The sequence below is a fragment of the Canis aureus genome, chromosome 14 (assembly GCF_053574225.1).
Source record: "Canis aureus isolate CA01 chromosome 14, VMU_Caureus_v.1.0, whole genome shotgun sequence".
NCBI lineage: Eukaryota > Metazoa > Chordata > Mammalia > Carnivora > Canidae > Canis > Canis aureus.
In genome coordinates, this window is record NC_135624.1 from 41806974 (window position 1) to 41832015 (window position 25042).

The 25042-nt window shown below is 46.1% G+C and overlaps 1 protein-coding gene across 13 annotated transcripts in view; it reads left to right on the plus strand.

Moving 5' to 3' along the window:
* LIMCH1 (LIM and calponin homology domains 1) overlaps positions 1 to 25042 on the plus strand; it is a 299956-nt gene that overhangs the window by 116046 nt on the left and 158868 nt on the right. For all 13 annotated transcript variants that reach the window (XM_077847841.1, XM_077847842.1, XM_077847858.1 and 10 more), the window contains one exon: positions 5524 to 5594. In XM_077847841.1, the coding sequence (XP_077703967.1) occupies positions 5524 to 5594 (71 nt within the window). The remainder of the gene's footprint in view (positions 1 to 5523; positions 5595 to 25042) is intronic.

The window sequence follows — 25042 nt, forward strand, 5'->3', positions numbered from 1 at the left end:
AGCGTTGGCAGTCGGGAAATTGAATTTAATGCGGCTACACCCTAGAGGATGTTAATTAGCAGACTGGCTGTTAAATCAAATCTCCTTGACATGTCTTCCTAGCCATGCATCACATACAACATAATTTTAAATAGTACATGAGAATTTTGAGTAATCCATGGACCACCAATGTTTTCTTATAATCTAAATAGTCCTGTTACCTTCTATTTAGGATATGAGTTTTAGGTATCCATTTTCCTCTCTGAGCGTTTCGTATGCAGTATCCATGTCTGATTGTGTTTCTGATGACCCTGCCCATTATCATGGCTCAATAAATGGAGAGGGACCTGGGTTATCTTGGCCAGAGATTCTGTAATAGATATAGGTAAACCCTCTGGGTTCCCACTGTTAGCACCCCAAATTATAATAAAAATGTAAAGAATTGGGGAAAATGTTTTCAGAACCTTCTAATCACTTCTTGGTGAATAAAGGTTACTTTTTTATATATAAATTTATTTTTTATTGGTATTCAATTTGCCAGCATATAGAATAACACCCAGTGCTCATCCCATCGAGTGCCCCAAAAAAGGTTACTTTTACAGATCATGTTAGTGGTGTTTTAAGAATATAAATTAGAACTAATAGAGTCAGGAAAGAAAATGCTAAATTTTTTAAAGTCTGTGTTTAAAAATCTTAGCTTTTTAAAAGAGATCTTTTGTAATTTCTTTATTTTAGGAAGAGAGCTAGATATTTGCAAACTGTAACTACAAGCTACTTTTTATCCATTTCTCACATTCCTTTAAGTAAAAATGAGAAGATATTAACAAAGGACTATTTTTCTTTTTTCCCTTTCTTCCTTCCTTCCTTTCCCTCCCTTCCTCCCTCCCTTCCTCCCTCCCTTCCTTCCTTCCTTCCTTCCTTCCTTCCTTCCTTCCTTCCTTCCTTCCTTCCTTCTTTTTCTTTCTTTCTTTCTTTCTTTCTTTCTTTCTTTCTTTCTTTCTTTCTCTTTCTTTCTTTCTTTTTTTTTTTTTTTCTTAAAAAAAGTTTTTTTTTTTTTAAGATTTTTTTTTTTATTTATTTTTTATTTTTTATTGGTGTTCAATTTACTAACATACAGAATAACACCCAGTGCCCGTCACCCATTCACTCCCACCCCCCGCCCTCCTCCCCTTCTACCACCCCTAGTTCGTTTCCCAGAGTTAGCAGTCTTTACGTTCTGTCTCCCTTTCTGATATTTCCCACACATTTCTTCTCCCTTCCCTTATTTTCCCTTTCACTATTATTTATATTCCCCAAATGAATGAGAACATATAATGTTTGTCCTTCTCCGACTGACTTACTTCACTCAGCATAATACCCTCCAGTTCCATCCACGTTGAAGCAAATGGTGGGTATTTGTCATTTCTAATAGCTGAGTAATATTCCATTGTATACATAAACCACATCTTCTTTATCCATTCATCTTTCGTTGGACACCGAGGCTCCTTCCACAGTTTGGCTATCGTGGCCATTGCTGCTAGAAACATCGGGGTGCAGGTGTCCCGGCGTTTCATTGCATTTGTGTCTTTGGGGTAAATCCCCAACAGTGCAATTGCTGGGTCGTAGGGCAGGTATATTTTTAACTGTTTGAGGAACCTCCACACAGTTTTCCAGAGTGGCTGCACCAGTTCACATTCCCACCAACAGTGTAAGAGGGTTCCCTTTTCTCCGCATCCTCTCCAACATTTGTGGTTTCCTGCCTTGTTAATTTTCCCCATTCTCACTGGTGTGAGGTGGTATCTCATTGTAGTTTTGATTTGTATTTCCCTGATGGCAAGCGATGCAGAGCATTTTCTCATATGCATGTTGGCCATGTCTATGTCTTCCTCTGTGAGATTTCTGTTCATGTCTTTTGCCCATTTCATGATTGGATTGTTTGTTTCTTTGGTGTTGAGTTTAATAAGTTCTTTATAGATCTTGGAAACTAGCCCTTTATCTGATATGTCATTTGCAAATATCTTCTCCCATTCTGTAGGTTGTCTTTGAGTTTGTTGACTGTATCCTTTGCTGTGCAAAAGCTTCTTATCTTGATGAAGTCCCAATAGTTCATTTTTGCTTTTGTTTCTTTTGCCTTCGTGGATGTATCTTGCAAGAAGTTACTATGGCCGAGTTCAAAAAGGGTGTTGCCTGTGTTCTTCTCTAGGATTTTGATGGAATCTTGTCTCACATTTAGATCTTTCATCCATTTTGAGTTTATCTTTGTGTATGGTGAAAGAGAGTGGTCTAGTTTCATTCTTCTGCATGTGGATGTCCAATTTTCCCAGCACCATTTATTGAAGAGACTGTCTTTCTTCCAATGGATAGTCTTTCCTCCTTTATCGAATATTAGTTGCCCATAAAGTTCAGGGTCCACTTCTGGATTCTCTATTCTGTTCCACTGATCTATGTGTCTGTTTTTGTGCCAGTACCACACTGTCTTGATGACCACAGCTTTGTAGTACAACCTGAAATCTGGCATTGTGATGCCCCCAGATATGGTTTTCTTTTTTAAAATTCCCCTGGCTATTCGGGGTCTTTTCTGATTCCACACAAATCTTAAAATAATTTGTTCTAACTCTCTGAAGAAAGTCCATGGTATTTTGATAGGGATTGCATTAAACGTGTATATTGCCCTGGGTAACATTGACATTTTCACAATATTAATTCTGCCAATCCATGAGCATGGAATATTTTTCCATCTCTTTGTGTCTTCCTCAATTTCTTTCAGAAGTGTTCTATAGTTTTGAGGGTATAGATCCTTTACATCTTTGGTGAGGTTTATTCCTAGGTATCTTATGCTTTTGGGTGCAATTGTAAATGGGATTGACTCCTTAATTTCTCTTTCTTCAGTCTCATTGTTAGTGTATAGAAATGCCACTGACTTCTGGGCATTGATTTTGTATCCTGCCACACTACCAAATTGCTGTCTCCACCCCAAGATTGCTAGAACTCATACAGCAATTCAGTAGCGTGGCAGGATACAAAATCTTTCTTTCTTTCTTCTTTCTTTCTTTCTTTCTTTCTTTCTTTCTTTCTTTCTTTCTTTCTTCTTTCCTCTTTTCTTTTCTTTCTTCTTTTTTCTTTTCTTTCTTTCTTGAAAGTTCTAGGAGAGTAGGGAAAATTTAAAAAAGAGAATAAAAATCACACCTGCTTCCCACCACGAAGAGACAACATGTTGGCATATTTTCTGTGTGTGTGCATGCGTGTGTGCATGTTGTAATATTTTTGTCTGATTTTGGAATCAGGGTAATCCTGACCTAATAGAATCAGTTGGGAAGTATGCTTTCCTCTTCAGTTGTCTGGAATAGTTTATGTAGAATTGTATTACTTCTTCCTTACACATTTGTTGTAATTTACCAGATAAACCTTCTGGGATTGACATTTTCTTTGGGGAAAGTTACCTATTTCTTTATTGAACGAACTTGGGTTGTTTGTGTCAAGAAATTTATCCAGTGCATCTAAGTTGGTAAATATATTGAAATAAATTCATGTATAAAATTCACTGTTTTCTGTTTAATGCCTATAAAATCTGTAATGATGTCATCTCTATCATTCCTGATGTTTGTAATTTGTGTCTTTCTCTTCTGGCTAAAACCCAAAGATTTTCTGTTCTATTAGCTAAAGATTTATCAATGGGGCTAGATGTTTCCCAATTTTATTGGTCTCAAGTAAATTGCTTTTGATTTCATTGATTTTTCTCTATTGCTTTGTGGTTTTCTATTTGATTTGATTGCAACTGATATGGTTCCCCCCTTTTTTTTCTACTTAATTTGGACTTAATTAATGTAGAAAGAAACAAAACTCATTAATTTAAGGCCTTCTTTTCTGTTACAGGTGTTTTGTGCTATATATTTCCCCAAAATACTGCTTTAGTGTCTTTCCATACATTTTTATGTTGCCATATTCTTTCACTACAAAATATATTCTAATTTCTTTTTATTTCTTCTTTCATCAGTGGGCTAACATGGCATTACTTAGTCTAAAATTATTTGGATTTTTTTTCCTAGAGATATTTCTGTTGTTAATTTCTAAGGTAATTCCATTGTAGTCAGATGACATGCTTTTTTTATGGGTTGAGTTATTTTAAGTGTGTGGAGACTTGTTTACTGACCCAGAAGTTGGTCTATCTCAATACATGTTCATTGTGAACTAAAGGAGAAAAATACGTATTCTGCTATGTAGGGTGAAGTGTTGTTGAAATGTCAAGTAAGTCAATTTGGTTGACAGTGTTGTTCAAGTCTTCTATATCCTTACTCATTTTTTGTTTGCTTATTCTATCACTTGTGGGAGAGAGATAATATATTTCTAATTTTAGTTGTGAATTTGTTTATTTCTCCTTGAAGATCTATGTTTTGGCTTATGTATTTTGAAGTTTTTATTAGATGCAAAACTGTTTAGGATTTTTTTTTTTTTGTCTTCCTAATTAGCTAAACTCTTTGTCATTATGAAATGACTTTGTCTGTCTTTCATATTACTCTTCTAAAAGTTTCTTTGTCTGATATTAATATCCAGCTTTTCAAAATTAGCATTAGCATGTTATTATTTTATTCTATTCTTCTATTTTTAACCTACCGCTATATTTATATTTAAACTGCATTTTTCCTAGGCAGCACATTGTTTGCTCTTGCTTTTTTCCCAATATGATAATCTCTGTCTTTCAATTGGAGATGTTTAGGCCATTTGTATTTAATGCACTTATTGATATGGTTAGGTGTAAGTCTACAGTATTGTCACTTAATTTTATTTTTTTCATCTGTTCTGTATTCTCTTTTCCTCTTTTTTCTTTTTGCCTTTTTTAATTATTAAGAGTATTTTTTATGGTTCTAGTTTATCTCCTTTCCAAGCTTATTAACTATGCTGTGTTTATTTTGCTACTTTAGAAGTTGCTTTAGGGTTTATAGTATGCATATTTATCAGGCACACTGTAGATACTCAATATTCTTATATTTGACAGTGCCTAGGTCAAAGGGCTGCTGAGAGCCAGAGGCATCAAGAATCAGTCCTGGGCTGTTACTCATTCTTTTCCAGATTTTATTTTCCTCTTTCACCCCAAATTATTATGGGTATTGGCTCTCATATTCCTGTCTTGATGTTTGTCTCTTGAGGTTAAGTGTCTGTATCCTCCCCTCCTCTGCCCCTTTAATGTTTTAACAAATAGAGACTTTATCCTTAGGTGGTGCTTTCTGCAGACTTTTTTGAAAGTGTGTGGGTTGAGGCCATGGCCTTGACTTATTATGGCCAAGCCCCAAAAGTAATATCCTTATCAGGAAGAACAGACATTTTTTTTTTTAAGGTATTGGGTAGGAAAAAGCTTCAAAATAATGGTCTAAATTTAAGATTAGCTCATCTCAGCAAAGCTACACATGGAAAGGAAATTCAGACCTAACAGATTTTCCCTATTCTTGGAAATGTCACCAGTTATTTGAAGCCTCTTAAATATTAAAAAAAAAAAAAAAATCATTGAGCTTCCTGATTGAAAAAGAAAAATTTATGCTCTCTCTCTCTCTCTCTCTTTTTTTTTTCCAGCAAGTAACCGGCAGAAGTTTTGGTGACAAAGATTTTCGGACAGGGTTAGAAAATGGAATCCTCCTCTGCGAGTAAGTATAGTCTATTATTCAGCCTGTTTTTGTTAAGAAAAATCATTAGTGCTATTCAGTTCATCTGAAAACTTTGTATTTTATTTTGAATTTATTCATAGTTTGATTCTGAAATTTTAAAAAATCACTGGGTCAGGCAGTAAATATAAGTAAGTGAGGGAGTTTGTACGATAGGGAGTGATGGGGACTTTCTAATTAGATAAGAAGGATCTGGTAGCTGCTTTAGCTCCAACCATCATTTACTATGTAGGAATCTGGGCCCAAGTAATTGAAAGGATGTGGACCCAATTGTAGTAAAAGTAGCAGCTTTTCTCCCCCTATTTCCCCAAAACAAAAGCAATTTATGCCAAGTGAAAAAAATGCATCCACTTACAACATCTTAAAACGTGACAGGTAATGTTCCTCACCGGGCTTGCTCCCCTGACTTATTTTGAATTATTTATGCCCTTGGCAAATGTCAAATGCGAACAATAACTGTAATGTTTAATTTTTATGTTTTATGACAAAACCAGATTTTGTCATAAAGTGCTGCTGGGATGGTGGGTTCAGGAGCTCTCTGTGAAGTGGTTCTAGACACAAAATAAGCAAGAGCCTTAACGCTTAGAGATGGATGGACATAGACTTTCAGATCTCAAATTTTGAATTTAATAGGTTCTGTAATTTGGATACTGCTTTTTGTTCCATTGAGGTGAAATGCACCTCAGGAAATGCACAGCTTCAAAAACCCAGTCTGGTGGGATTTGAGAACTGTGTACACGCTTGCAGCCTCCACCTGACCAAGAGGGAGGACGGCGGGTTCTCTCCCGCCGTTCCCGATCAGTCTCAACCTCCTCTAGAAAAGTACCGTAATTTATATCACCATAACATTTACCTGCCTTACATCTGGAACTTTATGTAAGTGAAATTACATAGAATGAATCCACCCTGATTTTGGCGACTTCCGGAATGTTGTTTGGGACCCACTGAGGTAGTTGAAAGACTTCAGGCCTTGGAACCTGAGAACTAGAAACTCAAACCTTACTGTACCCCTTAAATCGTTTAACCTCCGTGAGTCTCAATTTTTTTTTCCTCTAAAATGGTAAGAAAAAGTGATCACTTTTGCTTATGTCATAGACTTTTCGTGAATTTCAACAGGATCACGTGGATGAGGTGCTCTAAAGAATCATGTGCCGTACAAAATGTTGATTCTTATGCAGCATCTTTCAACACAGTTCACACCAGCATTTTTTCCCTGCTCCCCATTGTCCTTTTTTTTTCTGATTAACTCTCATTTACTTTATTTATTTATTTTTGGATATGCAAAAATTCTTTTTATTATTATTAAAATATGACCTTTATTTTATTATTATTATTTTTTATAAATTTATTTTTTATTGGTGTTCAATTTGCCAACATATAGAATAACACCCAGTGCTCTGGAGGGTATTATGCTGAGTGAAATAAGTCAATTGTCCTTTTTTCTTCAAGGAGAAATGCGCATGCCCTGCTTGCTGTTTCCAAGCATTCCTTCCTGCAGGGCCTCTTTGCTCCTCTCATACTTTTACTTCCTTCACTGCCTCTTTTCCCTTTATTTTTTTATTTTTTTTTTATTTTTTTATTTTTTTTAGAAGGAGAAGCAGCCTCACTGCTAAGCAAGGAGCCCAATGTGGGGTTCGATTTCAGGACCCTGGATCTTGACCTGAACGGAAGGCAGATGCTTAACTGGCTGAGCCACCCAGGCTCCCCTCTTTTCCCTTTATTAAACCTCAATCAGAGCTCATCTCTTAGATGAACCATAAGTAGTTTAGCATCTCAGTGGAGACAAAGGCAGGCAGACCGCAGACACCTCCCTTGTGTTCTAACACCTGCTTCCCTGTTCTAACACCTTCACCTGTGGTTCTGGGCATAGCTTTCTCCTGATGTGGACGGACTGAATCTGGTCTGGTTTATGTACGTTGTGGTCTCTTAACTCTGTTGAAGTGGGTCTTTGGTACCAAGTTTTATTTAACTGACATTTGCTCCAAAGGTCCCTGTAGGTGTCCACCTCCCCACGATGCTCCCCTGAGTAAATCTGCCGGGGTGCAGTATTGCCTCCCAGATTTTGGATTGGGCAGGTTCATCTGCAGACAAGGCTCTGGGTCTGGACACTTTTGCATGAATAGAACTTGTTTCTTGGAGCACCTGGTGGCCCAGTGCTTAAGCGACTACCTTCAGCTCAGGTCAGGATCCCAGCGTCCCGGCTCCCCGCTTTTCCCTCTCCCTCTGCCCCTCCCCACGTCTTGTGTGCGTGTGCTCTCACTCTCAAATAAGCAAATAAAATCTCTAAGAAGAAAAAAAAAAATAGAAGAAGAAAGAAGAAAAGAAGTTGCTTCTTCCCTTGATGAAAAGGTTAAGTTAGAGGATGGATTCAGTCCTGTGAGCAGCGGCGCTCTCCGTGGGCCTTTCCCAAACACGTTGATGAGTGTTGGGGCTGTTTAGGGGTGGAGGGATGGGGTTTGGGCCAAGGCCAGGTTAGGAAACACTATGGTTAGACAAGGTGGAGGCACAGAATGTAGCCGGGGACCTCTTTAGATAAATAGAGGGTTTGGACTGCGGACAGCCAGGGGCAAGCGGAGGGAGCTGGCCAACTTGAGGCCGCACAAGGGTCACTGAGCGGTACTAGGCCAGGGCTCAAGAGAAGTGTGCTACTATCTAAGCCTCCTACCCGCCGAGGATGGGAGCCCCTGGGGTACTTGCAGGAATTGGAGGACCGGGGCGAGTCCTGTCTTCCCTGTGGGACCCACAGAGAGGGTGCTAAGGCGCATGCACCGGATGTAGCCCATCTCCACCTGGGCCATTGGGGCAGAGCTGGGGCCGCGGCTGGAGAAAGCAGAACCAGATGAGTTCCTCAGTGCAGGAACCCCGAGGCTGACCGTACTGAAGGTTGGGCGGTACAGGAGGAAGAGGTCCCCTCCTCTCTGGGCAGAGCAGAGAGATCAGCAGCAGTGACTCCTGGGCCTTGGGTCCCGGGAGCGCGTGGCGAGGCCTTGTGCCGTTGCTGGGGTTGCTGGCTCATGGCGAGGACCAGACTGCAGGGATGGAGGGTCTGAGCACAGCGAGGGCTCCCAGACGGTGGGTCCCGGGTCTGAGAGCAGATGGGGGTGTGCAAGGCCGTGCCACTCTCTAGGACCAGAGGGCACCTCCTGGGTGCTGGTGACTAAGGGGTTCTGGCTTGGAACCCTCCACCCATGGGGTGACACGCAACACTGTACGAAGAACTCCCTGTAATTTCAGATTTCAAAAACTAGCAATTCAGCTCCTCAGAGACTGAGGCTTTCATAACATGCAGCCCCCTTTTTATTTTTATTTTTTTTAAAGATTTTATTTATTTATTCATGAGAGACACACACACACACACACACACACAGAGGCAGAGACCCAGGCAGAGGGAGAAGCAGGCTCCATGCAGGGAGCCCGACATGGGACTCGAACCCGGGACCCTGAGGTCACGCCCTGGGCTGAAGGCTGGTGGTAAACTGCTGAGCCACTGAGCTGCCCGAGCTCTCTTTTTAAAGATTGTTGGATAAATAAAATCTTTATTTTTTAAAAAGATTCATTTATTTATTCATGATAGACATGGAGAGAGAGAGAGGCAGAGACACAGGCGGAGGGAGAAGCAGGCTCCACGCAGGGAGCCCGACGCAGGTCTCAATTCCGGGACTCCAGGATCACGCCCTGGGCCAAAGGCAGGCGCTAAACCGCTGAGCCACCCAGGGATCCCCTAAATAAAATCTTAAAAAAAATAAAAATAAAAATTGTTGGAGCTTTTCAAGTTCATATTATTCAGAACAGAAGCCCAGCCGGTGTCCTGTAATAGCGTCGTGACCCCAGCAGAGGAACACACGAACAGCGTCAGTGAATGACTCCTTTTGTTCGACAGACTCTCCTCCCTTTGTCCGGGTTGGATCGGCCCTAAATGCCGGTCCAGCCGGGGAGACTTCATGCTCCTTGTTCACTAAACATTTCCTGAGCTGTTGATGGGTCTGAAGAAATTCATAGTTCTCATCAAACAGAGGGCTTCCTTCTGGGTCTGGGGTCTGGTTTTTTGCTTCTTGCCAAACTTCCGTGTGGCCTGCGAGGACTGTCCTCATACCCGCTGCACGGAGGTGATCAGTGGAGGCTCGGGGGATTAACTAACCCGCCTGAGGCTGTACGGTCGAGAAATACATCCAGGGGTCTGGTTTCTTAGCTTTTGCTCTTAACGACTGTCCTGAGCCTACAGTTGGCATGTTAAAGGGAGAGAGAAAAAAAAAAAAAAAAAAAAAAAAAAAAAGGGAGAGAGAAGCAAGAGGCCCAGGGCTGGTGCAGAAAAGGCTGAGTGTGGAGGGAGGAGAGGGCAGGGGGTGACGACGGGGTCTCAGCAGGACAGGGCGTGAAGGACAGCAGGTGGTCTTGGGGTGTAGGCACCCCGCGGGTGCTTGGGGTGGTCTGGTCTTTCCTTTTCTTCTAAGATTATGTGTTTTGGAGAGAGCGCACACGTGCGTGCGTGCACACGAGCAGGGGAGGGGCGGGGAGGGGAGAGAATCTCCCGCAGACTCCCGCCGAGCGTGGAGCCCAGTGCAGGTTTGATCCCAGGACCTGAGATTAGGACCCGAAACGAGCCCTGGGTGCCCGGGGGCCTCCCGAAGAGGGGGAGCGGGTGCAGGGGAGCGGTCGGTGGTGCGGCTTGGGCCTTCTCAGGTGGAGCCTGGGGACAGGGGTGCCCAGGGGCACCTGGGGCTCCGGGGCAGGAGGGGGCTCCAGCGGGGAGGGAACAGCACCAGGGAGCCCTGGGACCCGGCCTCTGGCTGCGACACCAGCAGCGGACGGCAGGCCGCGTGTGCCCAGGCCGGGGACAGCCGGCGCGCTTTCACTGTGACCGTTCGTCGCCCCAAGCGTACCCTGGACGTGTGGGGGTTAGATGCTCACGTGATGGGATGGCCCGTGAAACACGTGTGGTCCAAGCGGGGCCGGGCTGCAGCGGCGACAGGGTCACGCCGTAGAGGCGGGGACCAGCTGCTGCAGGTGGCCCCGAGCACTGGAGGGCCTCAGAGGAAGGTGACGAGCAGCAGCCCCTAGGGGGGTGCCCCCGGGCCCCGCTTCCCAGCACCCGGCTCGCCCCGCTCGGAGAGAATTCCAGAAAGGAGGCTTCCGAGTGGTTTCTGTGACGCGGACTGTACCAAATAGCGGGAGCTTGAGGACCTGCCGTGCAGCTCAGGGCGCAGCGGTGGCCCGTGTGTCCCGGCTCGGGGGCCATGGTGAGGGTCCTCCCATTTCCGGGGGGCTGCGGGTCGTGAGGCCGGGCGTACATGGCCCACGGGCGCAGGCTGCTCACGGGGAGCGCTGGCTGTGGGCGCCGTGCCGCGTTTCAAGTGGGACCATCCCCCTCCTAGACTCAGGTCCTTGGGCTCGGGCAGCGCCAGAATGCTACTTAGGAGACTAAGACAGCTTTTCAGGAAAGGTTTTCCCAGGACTTTTTTATAAATCTCCCCCCGCGCCGCCCATCCAACTATTTTAAAAAATTTCAGACTTAAAGGAAAGTGACAGGAATCCCGTAGGGATGATGCACGCACCCGCGTCTAGAAGCAGATGATTCAGGAAAAGAGAGTCGTGTGTGGAGAGATATGAAGTAAGGAGGCAAAAGGGGAGGCCGGCTGACCCTCCAACAGCGAGATTGGACGCGCGCCTCCACTTCCCTGTGGGCCTTTTGGATCAACACAGGCCAGGACGGCACGCGTGTTTTCTCTTCCTTATGATGTTCCTTTCTTTTTAAAGATTTTATTTATTCCTGAGACACACACACAGAGAGAGAGAGAGGTAGAGACACAGGCAGAGGGAGAAGCAGGCTCCCTGCAGGGAGCCTGGTGCGGGACTCGAACCCGGGACCCCGGGGTCACGGCCTGGGTGAGGGCAGACGCTCACCGCTGAGCTCGGGGCGCCTCTTCCTTATGACTCTCCTAGGATGCTCTTCCCCTTCCTTCGCCGTGGGAATGCCGCACTGAACGCATGTCGCACACCACATGCACGCGAATGGGCCGCCGGCTACTGGCAAGGCCTCGGGGTGGCAGGAATAGGCAAGAGGCGGGGTCACGGGGGCGTCCGTGGCCGCAGGGGCACCTGTCACAGGGCGCGGGCTCTGCTGCTCGGCCGCGACTTCCCACCCTCCCTCCGTCGCCCTCTTTACTCTCCGTTCCGCCTCTGTCCCGCGACATCCACTCAACCGAAGCCAGTCCCCGTGCTTTCATGAGCAAGCACAGTGCACTGCAGAGGCCTGAGTTCGAATCCTATCGAACTGTGCGAAATAGACTGAAACGGGTCAGAAAACACCGTGTCACACGGTGCAGCCGGGCCAACAGCTCACGTCGTCCCCGTGCTGTTCCTGCGGCCTCCGGAGCCCCGGTTCCCGTAGCCGAACAAGCGGCATGACTGGAGCAATTAACAGGGCTGATGGGAGGCCCGGGTGAGCTGATAATACGGATAAATAAACGTCTCTGTTGAGCGCTTGGAGCATTGCGAGCGCTGAACTGTTCGCTTGTGTCCCTTCATCTGCGAAATGGGGGGCTCGCTCGCTCATGAGGCCCCAGACCCTGAGCGAGAGTGGGAGGGCTGCGGCGCTTGGCAGGGCCCGGGGTTGGCGCTCCAGACCACCAGCCGTTGTCACCACTGGAAACAGGCCCGAGGTCATCACGGATACAGCACAGTCAGTGCCGTTCTGTGTCACCGGGCGCCCAGCAGCTCTTTCTCCAGGGCGGCCGCCAGCCGAGGGGTGACGAGCTGGGCCCTGCTCCGCAGCTTGTTCTGCGTCGCCTGTGATCAAACGCTGGGCAGGGAGGTCCAGGCCCTTTACAGACCCGATCATCTGTGAATAACGAGCCTCGGCTGCCGGAGCCGGGGGCCTAGACCGACTGTGTGGGCCACCGCGACCTTGCCCTCGCGGCGATGTCATTTCCTCCTACCCCGTCCAGCCTCCTGCAGTCTCGTGCTCTGGGAAGCTGTTCCGGAACCGTCCAGGCGGCGTTAGCAGGTTCCCGTCTGGCTTCCAAGCGGCCGTAGCCTGTGTCACAGCCGGCCTGGCCCGGAGGGAAGAGCTCTTCTGTTTGTCGTCGGGTCTGCTCCACTGGACCCTTGTCCCACCCGACGCCTGTGTCACACCTGTTGCACCTGTTGCCCCCGGGTACCGATCATCAGCGACCTTTACTTTCTCCCCGTCCTTGCGGCGCTGTCAGGGTTGTCCCATCTCTTCCCCTCCCCTCCGCTGCTCTCCTCTTCCTCTCCTTCTCCCCCTTCCCTCCACTCCACTCCTGTCCCTTCACACACACACACCCGTACGCTCTCACATGAGGAACAGCCCCATCCTTGAAGGCTAAAGCCCACAGCATAGAAACATCTAGTTTCTTTTTTTTTTCTTTTAAATTTTTTCTTTTTTATTTTTTTTTGAAACATCTATTTTCTTTAAGATTCTCCGTTACAGCTCCATCCGCCTCGGGGTTAATAGAGGTTGCACTTAACGGGTTTCATTCTGCAGATGCGTTTTCGTGGAACGCAAAGCCTGAGGGTGTCCGTCTGCAAATGGGGAACCCCTCGACCACGTCTCCGTGGATTTTTGTCTCAGTTCTTAAGTCGGCGAAATAATTTTCTGAAGATAAGAAATCTGTCAGCAAACAGTTGTTTATATCGTTACTGATGAATGAGCTGCTTCTTCTGAGAAGAAAGGCTTGCCTTGGATTGCTGTCCCCGTTCCAGCGTGAGATGTGGCGTGCCGCAGACATGTCCTGGCCCTTCTCGGAGGGGGTGGCTTTGCATGGAGACATTTTGCCATATGGAGGATTTGTTAGATAGTGACTGTGTTCTGCGTGGTCTCAGACTAGGAACGGAGGGGTCATAAAAAAGGGAACGGGAGGCCCGATCCGGATCTTCGAGAGTTTTATGATGCGTTTGGGGCCCCGAACACATGCATGGAAACAGTTAAGTAGCCGCGGAGGCCAGCATGTGAGTAAATGAGACTGACCAAGTTTTAATTGCCAGGATTTAATAAGAAGCCAAACAAAGGGAGATTGTTACAGCTTGGGAGACCGTTACTGGGGAGATGCTACATCAACAGAATTTTACCAAAGACGAGAATAGGCTGAGGGGAGAGAGGGGCATCCTGGATGGAGGCAGGAGCAGAAGGCGAGGTCTGAAGTCAGGGAGCAGTGTGCCGTGTGTGGCTTCCCCGGGAGGGACGTGCCTGACAGTGGGGCGGGGGGGGGGCATCCCTTCCTTCATTCAACCAACCTTTGTAGGAACCCACTTACCAGCAAGTTACTGGAAGGCCTAGGACACGATGCAATAAAACCACATAGTAGGGCCACCCCGCTCAGATCTGGACTTTAGATCCTGACTCCCTACGGGATGTATACCTCAGATTCTCTTGCGGAAGAGACATGAAGGTAGAGACCTAAATGAAGAGTAGAGATTAGCCAGGAGAAAGGGAAGTAGGGAGGAGCCTAGAGCGGCAGCATAACGCATCTGAATTCCCGAAGATAGAAGCTCGTGCATTGGAGGAATCGCAAGGAGACTCATTTGACCAAAATGTAGGACACAGGGCAGGGCGGGCGGCCGGGGATGATGGTGTGAGATGAGGGTAGGTGGAGAGGAGGATGAGGCAGGGGCAAAATTGAGGGCCTTGAAGCCATGGGAAAATTTTTGAGTTCGACCTCCACCAGAGCAATAGAAATAAGAAGAGTCCTGAAGAAATCAGTAGGACTTGGTAGGGTAGAGGAGTCAGATAAGTGAAAGAAAAGGCTCAAAAATAACCGCGGTGTTTCAGTTAATGGGCCAGCAGACTAGGGCCGCTGGCACTCACTGAAGACGACCCTGTTTGTTGGAAGACGTCGTAATTTCAGGTGAGTTTGGGAAATAGCCCGTCCAGGGTGTGGCTTCGTAGACCACTGGGGACAAGGGCCTGGAGCTTAGGGGTGAGGCCATGGATTTCGCTTTTTCAAGTATGATTTGTTAGACATCAAGGCCCAACGGTAATGACACCAAAGTCTGAGTCTGACACCAAAGATCACGTTAAGAAAGAGCAGCAGCAGTTTGAGGAGGCCTGCCCCCGGGTCAGGGGTGAGAGATGGAGAAGCTCGCCAAGGGGCATCAGAGAGGTGAGAGGGGCCCCCGGGAAACATGGTGCCCTGGACGCCAAGGGAGCTAAGAAGACGTAAGAAGTGGCGGTCACCCGTAGTCCACGGTCCCAGCGGATGTCAGCTTGCCCGAGGCCTCGGAACAGGCCTGCCTCCCGGGTAGAGGCGGGCCCTGCAGACTCTGAGCCAGTGGCCATCTCTGGCAACTGCCGGACCCGCGGATCATGATTTTGCCAGATTGCTCCGAGTCTGGCTCATTCCGTTGCCTCATTCCAACAGGCTCTTGGTAGAGACTCCATCTAGTATCAACGACACCTGCGGTATTTTCCTCAACTATTCAAAAAAAAAAAAAAAAAAAGGAAAAGAAGAGGGGTCTGGCCCCACTGACCGTATCGCTGAACTGACATTCAGGCGAGACGGTTTTGAGGGTGAAATTGGGGGCGTTAACCAGCCGAGACGCTGGAACAACCAATGAAACCGGAGACCATCCCTGAGAAATGGGGGTATGTGGTCGCCCCGGTTGTGGGCAACCCCAGACCGATGCCTTCTAGTCCCCGCTGCTTTGTTCATCGTCGGCATAACCCATCTCCTTCCTGATCCTCAGGGCGGCCCCGGTAGGTGAACGACCCGGGTCAGCCCTTCTCGCCTCCCTTTGTCGTGATGAGGCGGAGACCCAGGGTGGTTAGAGCACAGCGTGTCTTCCAGCTCTTTGTCTGGAGCTCTTTCTCTAACCCAGATGCTCACTCGAATCTCAGCAAACTTGGGCCCTTTGGCCCTCGCTGATTTGGGGCTTAGCGGGCCGGTAAGAATTTGATAGGCCTTCTGTGTAGGCTTCTCCTTTGTCCCTCGGCCATATCGCAGTTGGCTTCACGGACTTGGCCAGGCTCCCGCTCTTTGGCACCAAGGCTCATTAAGCTTTCAAGTTCAAGTAAGGACATTTCAACCCACTCTTTTTTTTTTTTTTTTTTTTTTAAAGTTCTCCACTGAAAAGCTGCTTTTTTCTCTTTGATGATTGGCCTGGCTTAGGTGGGGGCTTAGGCGAGAACTGAGTATCCCAACAGCCTTCTGTCAGGAGGGATGGAAACAGATGAAGAACATAGGAGACCTTGTAGGACTTGTGATGAGCAGAACGGACTCTCAGTGTTGCCTTTTTTTTCCTTCTTGAATCTCATCAAATAAGCATGATTTCTACTCAAAAGGGGGACTCAGCACAGTGTGTGCGGGGTGCTACTATCCCCATTCAAACTGAGTCTTAGCATCAATTACAGGCGTCTCCTGGGGGAGTGATGGGGACTTGTGTGCGTTGAAACGTTCTCAAGCTTATCCATCTTTGCAACTGTTTGTCCATGAAAAATTATATAATCCTGGTCACAACTTCTTTCTCCTTTCCTTTCTTTTTTTTTTTTTTTTTGGAAGATTTTATTTATTTATTTGAGAGAGAGCAAGAGCATGAGCACGGGGAGGGGCAGAGGGGAGAAGCAAGACTCCCTGCTGAACAGGGAGCGCCCCATTCGGGGCTTGATCCCAGGACTCTGGGATCATGACTTGAACTGAAGGCAGACGTTTAACCATCTGAGCCACCCAGGTGCCCCAGCTTCTTTTTTCCTAATACGCAGATTTGCATGACTGAGACTCAGTAGGGCAATTATAGAGCTTGTATTGATGCTTCTAAAAAATGTGTTTGAAACTTAATTTAGCATAATTATCTTCAGGGAACTGCTCCCTTCAAGATGCAGTGACTTCTTTCACCCTATCAATCTGTGCCTTAAAAAAAAAAAAATTAAGATTCCCACACTTAAATCACAGGCTTCATCTCTTTACCCCTGATTAAATTTATTATGCATTTACTGGAATGATCAATTGATTAAAAAAATACATAAATAAGGGGTTTAAATATGGCCTGCTTGTGTGGTAGAGGAAACACTGGTCTAGGTCATTGCCTGCCTGTGGGGTTCCATGCTGGATTAGGCTTTGCTTGCATTTGAGAGGATTTAGTAGCTCCCTAATTGCATTTCCTTAATAATCCATTTTTTTGGATTGTCTCTACCGGGCTGTCAGGCTGGGTGGGCTGACTTCCCACAATGAACTGTGCAAAATTCCTGCCTTGAGCCTGCCATTCTAAACGTTTCCTTTGGTAACCCACAGAAGAGGACCTTTTAAAAAGCTCACCAAGGACCCGGGTTAGAAATAGTTTATTTTTAAAGTCATCTATGCAGACGTAGACGTCCCCCTTTATATTAAGGAGAAGAAAGACTGAATGACAAGACAAGGAGAACGGCTGAGTGATTTTGCTCCAGGGCCTGCCCTTCCTTCCACCACTGTGGACTTTGCCATGGGGCTAACATTTCCCAACTGGGCTGCATCACCCCTGATGCCCTTCACACAAAACAGGACATGATTCAAGTTCCTGAGCCCAGAACCTGGTGTCCCTCACTGCGTAGGTGCAGCGTTTCCCTTTGGCTTATCTCTACTGTCCCTTTGGCCACGGAGAGTGATCCTCTTATCTCCGACTTCCTTTGTCCTAGGCGCTCACTCCCTGTCCGTTTCCATCCCCCTAAATCCTAAACCCATCCGTCGGGTACCTTTTCCTTCACTAAAATATCCTCCTCACGACAGCCTGAGTTCAGTGCTTCCCTACTCCTCTCTGCGCCCACGGTGGTGACAACCATGCATCCTGGGTCGGAGACGGCAACCGGGATTTCAAGTGCTCTCTTTCTCGTTTCTTGTTTGAAAAGTATTTTGACGGTGCCCAGGGCAAGTAATTCGTCTTCCATAGGGCACTACTCACGAGATTGTACGTTTTGACTTTCTGTTTATGAGTTCTTGGTGTAGTGACTGCGACTCACCATCTTTCTGGGCCTAATGATGCCTACATATGGCAGGGGTGTAATATAGCATTTTGGAGGAAGAATGGGAAGGGGGAAGATTAGTCCAAAATTCACATTTTTCAAATGGTTGATGTGTGTAGAACTAATGAATAAATGTATATTAAAACCATGCTTGGGACATCTGTGTGGCTCAGCTGGTAAAGTCTCCAACTCGTAATTTCGGCTCAGGTCATGATCAGCGTCGTGAGATTGAGCCCCGTACAGGGCTCCATGCTCAGCGTGGCATCTGCTTGAGATTCTCTCTCTACCTCTCCCTCTGCCCCATCCTTCCCCATGCGCCTGTGTGCTTTCTCTTTTTCTTCCTCTCTAAAAATAAATAAATTTAAAAAAAAACAAACAACCCAACCATGCTGTATCAGCTGAAAATGAACCATGGGCCTAAATGTAAGAACTGAATCTATAAAATTTTTAGAATAAAACACGAGAGTATATCTTTGTGACCTTGGATTAGGCAGCCGTTTCTTGCGTGCAATATCAAAAGTACAAGGGGCAAGAGAAAAGATAAAAAAATAAATTTGTAATAATAAAAAAAATAAAATTAAGAAAAAAGAAAGAAAAAGTAGATAAATTGGACTACATTCAAAGTTAAGAGCTTGTGTCCTGCAAATGATACCATCACCAACCCACAGAATGGGAGAAAATATGATGAAATTTGTAAATCCTATGTGTGAGAAGGAACTTGTGTCTAGAATATATAAAGAACTCTTGTAACTCAACAACAAAAGAATAAACGATCTATTAAAAAATAGGCAAAGGTATCTGAATAGATATTTCTCAAAAGGAGATATAAAAATGGCCAGTAGGCACAGGGACAGATGTTGAGTGAGCATCACTAATCTTTTGGGAAATACAGTTGGGCTCCCGGCATGGAGCCTGCTTCTCCCTCCTCCTGTGTCTCTGCTTCTCTCTCTCTCTCTATGTCTATCATAAATAAAACTATACCAAAAAAAAAAAAAAAACCACCGCACACCCACTGAGATGGTCAAATAAAAGAGGAAGGTAATAGGTGTGTGTGGGGGTGTGGGCGATCTGGAACCTTCACGTTCTCCTGGAGGAATGCGAGACGGGATGGCCACTTTGGTAAACAACCTGGTAGTTCCTCAAAGGGCTACACGTTGGGTTATCATAACCCAGCACTTACACATCCAGGAGAAATGGAAGTGTGTATCCTAACAAAAACTTGTTCACAAATGTCTGTGACAACATGATTCACAATGGGCAAATGTTGGGAACAACCCAGCGTCCATCACCCGACCAGCGGCGAGGTAAACACAGCATGTTCACGTAATGTGAAATGATTCGGCCATAAGAAGGAATCAACTACCGATGCGTAGGACAGCGTGGATGCACCCAAGCCGTTATGCCAAGTGAACGAAGCCAGTCACAGAAGACCACATTTGACGCAGTCCTGTTGCAATTACCCAGAATAAGCAAATCTGTAGACAGAAAGTACCATGCTGGTTGCTTGGGCTCGGGAGTCACGTGTGGGTGGATGGGAGTCAAGGTACCATGTCTGCGGCTTCTCTCAGAGGGAAGCAAAGTCAGAATTAGTTCACGGAGATGGTTGCATGATCCTGCGAATGTACCAGAAAAATCGGATTCATTTAGTGCCTTTGTAGATGTATAACATCGTGGCGTAACGTGCTGCTATTCCAGAACTTCCTTGAAGAGAAGGCCCTGTAGACAGGTCATATTAATATTCTACTTCCAAAAAGATACAAAGAAAATTTCAAAACAAAAACTAAAACTCATTGATTAATCATGCATACTAACATGAGCACTGGGTGTTATTCTGTATGTTGGCAAATTGAACACCAATAATAATAAATTTATTATTAAAAAAAATCAGGCATCATGATCTTAGACACAGAAAGGCCGTGGAAATGAGGAAAGTTTGTTGCTTAAATACTGCCCACAGAGTTGGCCCCAACGCATGGAATCTCGAGGCAAGACCTTCTAAGGCTCTTACAGTCTCTTCTTTGTGCCCGTTCCAGGCAGGGGCTCAACCAGCCCGATGCTCCAACGCCCTGGAGGATGCGTAGCACCCCTCAAACGTTTGGAAGGCATCCGTGATGGCGATTTACATTCCATCGCTAGCTTTTTGTTCGTACGAAATTCTTGTTTGGCTCGGGTTTCACCTTTCCCTACATTCTGGTGAATTTTTCTTGACCTCGGGAGGCGGATTAACATTAGTCCCTTTGCTGAGAGGCAAGTCTAGAAAGACGTCTTTAAAGATGACATCTGTAACAGGCTTACGGTCCCGGTTAGATGGATCGCGGGCTTGGGTTCGGAGAGAGTTGCCACGTTAAAGGAAAGTGCACGTGCCTTCGTTCAGGGTACGGGGTCAAACCCAGAAAGTGATCAAGGAAACCATGTGGAACCGAATTAGAAGGGACGCAACGTAGGTAATTTTGTGGTCTTCGCCGCCTGTTGCAGCAGTACAAGCCCAGCCGACGAGACGGTGATGTGACCTCTTGTTGCCCAGAATCGAGGGATTTCCCGTGAGATTCAGCATGACCTTCCCAACCCCGTGCTCAAGGTCTAGCTATCTCCTCCGCTGTCCCCCAAACACTCTCTCGGATCATTGTTAGACTCGAATTGATGAACTGAGTGACTCGTAGAGCGAGCTGAATTTTGCGATCCTTGTAAAATTTTGCCTTTGACATTCACGCTGCCGTCCAATAACAGACTTCTCACTGGTTTGATTCCTAACGTCTGGATGGTCTCGGGACGTATCCTTGGTGACCATGTTCTCCGTGTCCTGCCCCTTGCAGGGCTATTAGATTGGCTTCTGGAAGAATCAGAACGAACCGGAAACTCCCCATCCCAGCCTCGAGATTTGAGATTTTTCTTTTTAATCACAGGTAGACACAGATTTCTTCAGTGCATATGTTGTGACCTTTGCACGTGGGTGAGAGGTCACCACAGGCCGGATATCGGATGTCACGAAGAGCGGCAGCCTGCACATCCTTCCTTGGCGTCCCAGCAATGGGTTCTTTAAGGAATCTCATTTTTAATCTTCTAAGAATCATCCTAATCTTCTAAGAACTCTGTTCCATTGAAACTGTGCGGAGCGTGTCTTTAATTCGTCTTCTCGGAGACTCAAGATGGTCCCCGCATCAGGCGGTTTGACGATGAACCACATATATGCACGGCTCTGGTCTTCCTGTGGGTTTTAAGTCTTCAGTGAGCGCACCCGTGAGGGAGCAGCCTGGGGCCCGTGTCATCTCCCCTTGTTCCCCCGCACCAGCTTCAGGCCAGAACAGCATGTGTGCTCCGTGGGCATTTGTCGTGTATGTGAAGGAACATACGGATGAGCCTTCCTTGAAATAGGTCGCAGTGTGTTTCGCATTGAGAATATGAGTTTAATAGAGACCATTTAATTTCTATCCCATAAAACACATGTATCTTCGCTTACCTTTAATGTCATTAGCTCTTTCATAATTGAGGCTTATCCCGGACCGTGACTTGCCTTCCTGTGTCTAGTCATCTCTCAGTACACATACATTAGGCAGACTGTACGTATGTATTGACTTGATTCATTAATATGAAATGTTGGTCCAAAGGTGGCCCCCCAAAAACAATAATAATAAAGAAAACTTATCATCTTTGGCAGCTGCCAATAGAAAGATTGAAACTAAAATGACCTGAGTTTATTTAACAAAAAAGGGGTGTGCTTGGTATATACCATGTGGGTCTCCACGCACGGATTTCCACTTACCAAGTGAGCACCACACGTTGTCCCATTGGCTCCTCACCACAGTTCTGGTTGGTGGAAGGTGAGGTTTTTAAAATCTCCATTTTGGGAATCCCCATTAAGGGGAAACTGAGGTTACTCAAGTGACTCCCCGGTGGCCCACAGCTAATGAGTGTTGAGTTCAGCTCTTTTTTTTTTTTTTTTCAAGATTTTATTTATTTATCCATGAGAGACCCAGAGAGAGAGGCAGAGACACAGGAGAAGCAGGCTCCATGCAGGGAGCCCGATGCGGGACTCGATCCTGGGACCCCGGGGTCACGCCCTGGGCCGAGGGCAGACATTCAACCACCGAGCCCCCCGGGTGCCCCGAGTTTAGCTCTTAAAACCTAGATCACTTATTCCTAATCCACTACACCTTCCTTTTCATTAAGTGTTAAAGGTCTGTTTTCTGGGTGCGTGGGTTTTGAGTTGTGCTTTGACAGCACAGGCTCTAGCTGGACTTTCCAAAGCTCTAAGTTTCTGTATAAAATGATGGGCCTACGACGCCAAGGCTGTCCTGGCGTCCTGCAGGCCAGTGTGCGTGCCTCTGGGGGAGCTCTTCGCGTCTGTCCGGGGCTGTCTTTTCTCCTGCAAAAACGGTGGAATGAATACATGACCCGTCTTTACAGGACAGGGTACTTGGAGACGCTGCATCTCACAAGGTTCGTGAATATAAAATATGTTCATCACTTTTGAGCATGTCATCAATAAGCATTTATGGAAAAAATTTATATTTTAATTTACATAGGAAAATAATAGTTTGTTTTTTTTCAATAGGGTTTTTAGTAAAATTGCAAGTGGATATCCTTGGCTCTCACTCATAGCCGTATTTTTAAACTTCTCACCTGTCTCCTAACACATGGATAAGGAAGGTCCTCAGTTTAACACAAAATACAAGATAAGCAGGTGCTGGGCATGCCTGCAACGTCAATTCAGTATAATCTTTTGTTGTTGTGTACTATAAACTGGGTTCGGGACTGAAGCAGTGTTTATACAAAAAAAAAAAAAATACACCTGCCTTAGTCTTGAAAGCATTCCAGTTGTTTCAGGACACTTTGGCTTTTTATTTTATAATTTGTGGTTAAACATTTTGACCGATAAAGTGTTTTGTTGCGCTTTTAACTGAGGTCCAGCATCATGGCTGTTTTTTATTTTTATTTTTTTAAAGATTTTATTTATTTAATTCATGAGAGACACAGAGAGAGAAAGAGGCAGAGACACAGGCAGAGGGAGAAGCAGGGTCTGTGCAGGGAGCCCAATGTGGGACTCGATCCCAGGACCCCAGTGTCACAGCCTGGGCCAGAGGCAGACACTCAACCCCTGAGCCCCCCAGGGGCCCCCATAGTTGTTTTTTAACAACATCATGCGACAGAAAATATTTCTGCCACACAATTGTACAAGGGGTGAATACGCTGAAGTATTTAAGAGCGTTTAAAGATCTAAACGTGGATAGGAGAGGAATCGGGGTGCATCGCCACTGAGTGTACTCATACGAGGAGCCCCTGTAAAGGAGGAGTTTTAGTTGATTAATTCTTTAATAGGGTCTTTGTTGTTCTCTCTGCTGGGCTAATTCACAACGAAGCTCGAGGAGACTCTGGTAGCCGTGGCGTTTTATTTCATCGGGAAAACGAGAAGTATTCGAGAGAGCAGTTGATCTAACTGCTATGCGTGGGGCAGCCCGGGGGGCTCAGCGGTTTAGCGCCGCCTTCAGCCCAGGGCGTGACCCTGGGGTCCCGGGATCAAGTCCCACGTTGGGCTCCCTGCAGGGAGCCTGGGTCTCTGCCTCCCTCTCTCTGTGTCTCTCATTGATAAATAAATAAAAAATCTTTAAAAAAATAAAATGCTATGCGTTGAAATAGTGGAGGATAAATGCCGACCGACCGAAGCCAAGGAGCCCCGGTGAGAGCATGTTGAGCTCCAGGCCCCACGCTGGCCTGTTGGCCGTGTCACAGCCGAGCCTCACAGCCGGAGCCGCGTCCCCGCTGAGGCTGCAGCTGATGGGCTTGCCCTAAGGAGGCCCCGGGAGCGGCGGGGCTGGCCTGGGAGTCAGCAGCTTGGACTCCGGGGCCAGTGCCCCCGGCCCCTGCCAGCTCCATACAGTCGGCAGTGCAGGCTGTCGGGGAGGACGTCGGTCCCCACGTGTGGAGCAGGGACATGTTCAGCCTCCGTGGGATGGCGTTGAGCGGCCAAACGACAGGCAGGACGGCGTTTCCCATACACCACATGTGTCCTTTTGAAAAAATCTTCTGTATCTTGATGCGTTTTCTGGGCAAGGTCTTTAAGGTCACCTTCCGGGGACAGTCCGGGGCTCTGGGGGACGGGGATACCAGTGAGACTTTCGAGTTATCGATACTGTGCACAGATATGATTTTAAAATCCGGTTAAAAACAACGGTGAAGAACTAGTGGGGAAAAGTAACCTGTCCTAAGCATTCACAGATTGAAAACCTTTACTTTGGAGACATCATCTCTCTGTTTTCAAGCATAAGATACGGGACGTTAACACCGCCCCAGAGAGCAGCTGGTCCAGGCACCTCGTGCTGGGCCTGGTTACACCACCGATCGGGCCTGGGCAGCTTCCTCACGCGTCATCAGCAGGCCCAACCTTCTAAGCTATAGAATGAGGAGAGGACAAGTTGTCTTCCGACTTGAAAAACTAGTGATTCCGAAATAAGTCATAAAGAAGCACTTAAAAAAAAATACTAGCCCTTTATCTGATGTGTCATTTGCAAATATCTTCTCCCATCTGTAGGTTGTCTTCTAGTTCTGTTGACTGTTCCTTTGGCTGTGCAGGAGCTTTTTATCTTGATGAAGTCCCAAGAGTTCATTTTTGCTTTTGTTCCCCTCGCCTTCATAGATGGATCTTGCAAGAAGCCGCTGTGGCCAAGTTCAAAAAAGAGTGTTGCCTGTATGTTGGTAAATCTGACTGCACTAAAAACATTTACATGTTACATTTAAAAAAAAATAAACTTAAAAATTTTAAAAAGGAAGAAAAATAAATAATAAATAAAAATAAAATAGAAAAATACTAAGTCCATGGTTAAAACTAATAAGCGATTAAAAAGATGTAAAAAAAAAAAAAGAAATGACAAATACCCCCCATTTGCTTCGACGTGGATGGAACTGGAGGGTATTATGCTGAGTGAAATAATCGGAGAAGGACAAACATTATATGGTCTCATTTATTTGGGGAATATAACAAATAGTGAAAGGGAATAAAGGGGAAAGGAGTAAAATATCAGTGAGGGAGACAGAACATGAGAGACTCCTAACTCTGGGAAATGAACAAGGGGCAGTAGAAAGGGAGGGGGGCTGGGGGTTTGGGGTGACTGGGTGACAGGCACTGAGGGGGGCACTTGATGGAATAAGCACTGATTTTTATGCTATATGTTGGGAAATTGAACTCCATAAAAGATATACCAAAAAATTCTTATGTTTTAATAAAATTATTTTGTGATTCTAAAAAAAAACAAAACAAAACAAAACTAATAAGCGAGTTCATGAAAAGACTGCCGTCCTGGATCTCTGCGGGCAAGACGCATGTGTGTCCTCTCAGGGGCACCTGCTGGGGGCAGTGGGTTGGACTCGCAGCGGAAGTCACGCAGAACAGGCGCTCGGTCGTTGCCTGGTGCGGAACCAGTGTCCTGGCCGTCACAGCCCTGGAGCGACGGTTCTCCATTCAGGGAAACAGGATGTGTCAGAGTCAAAT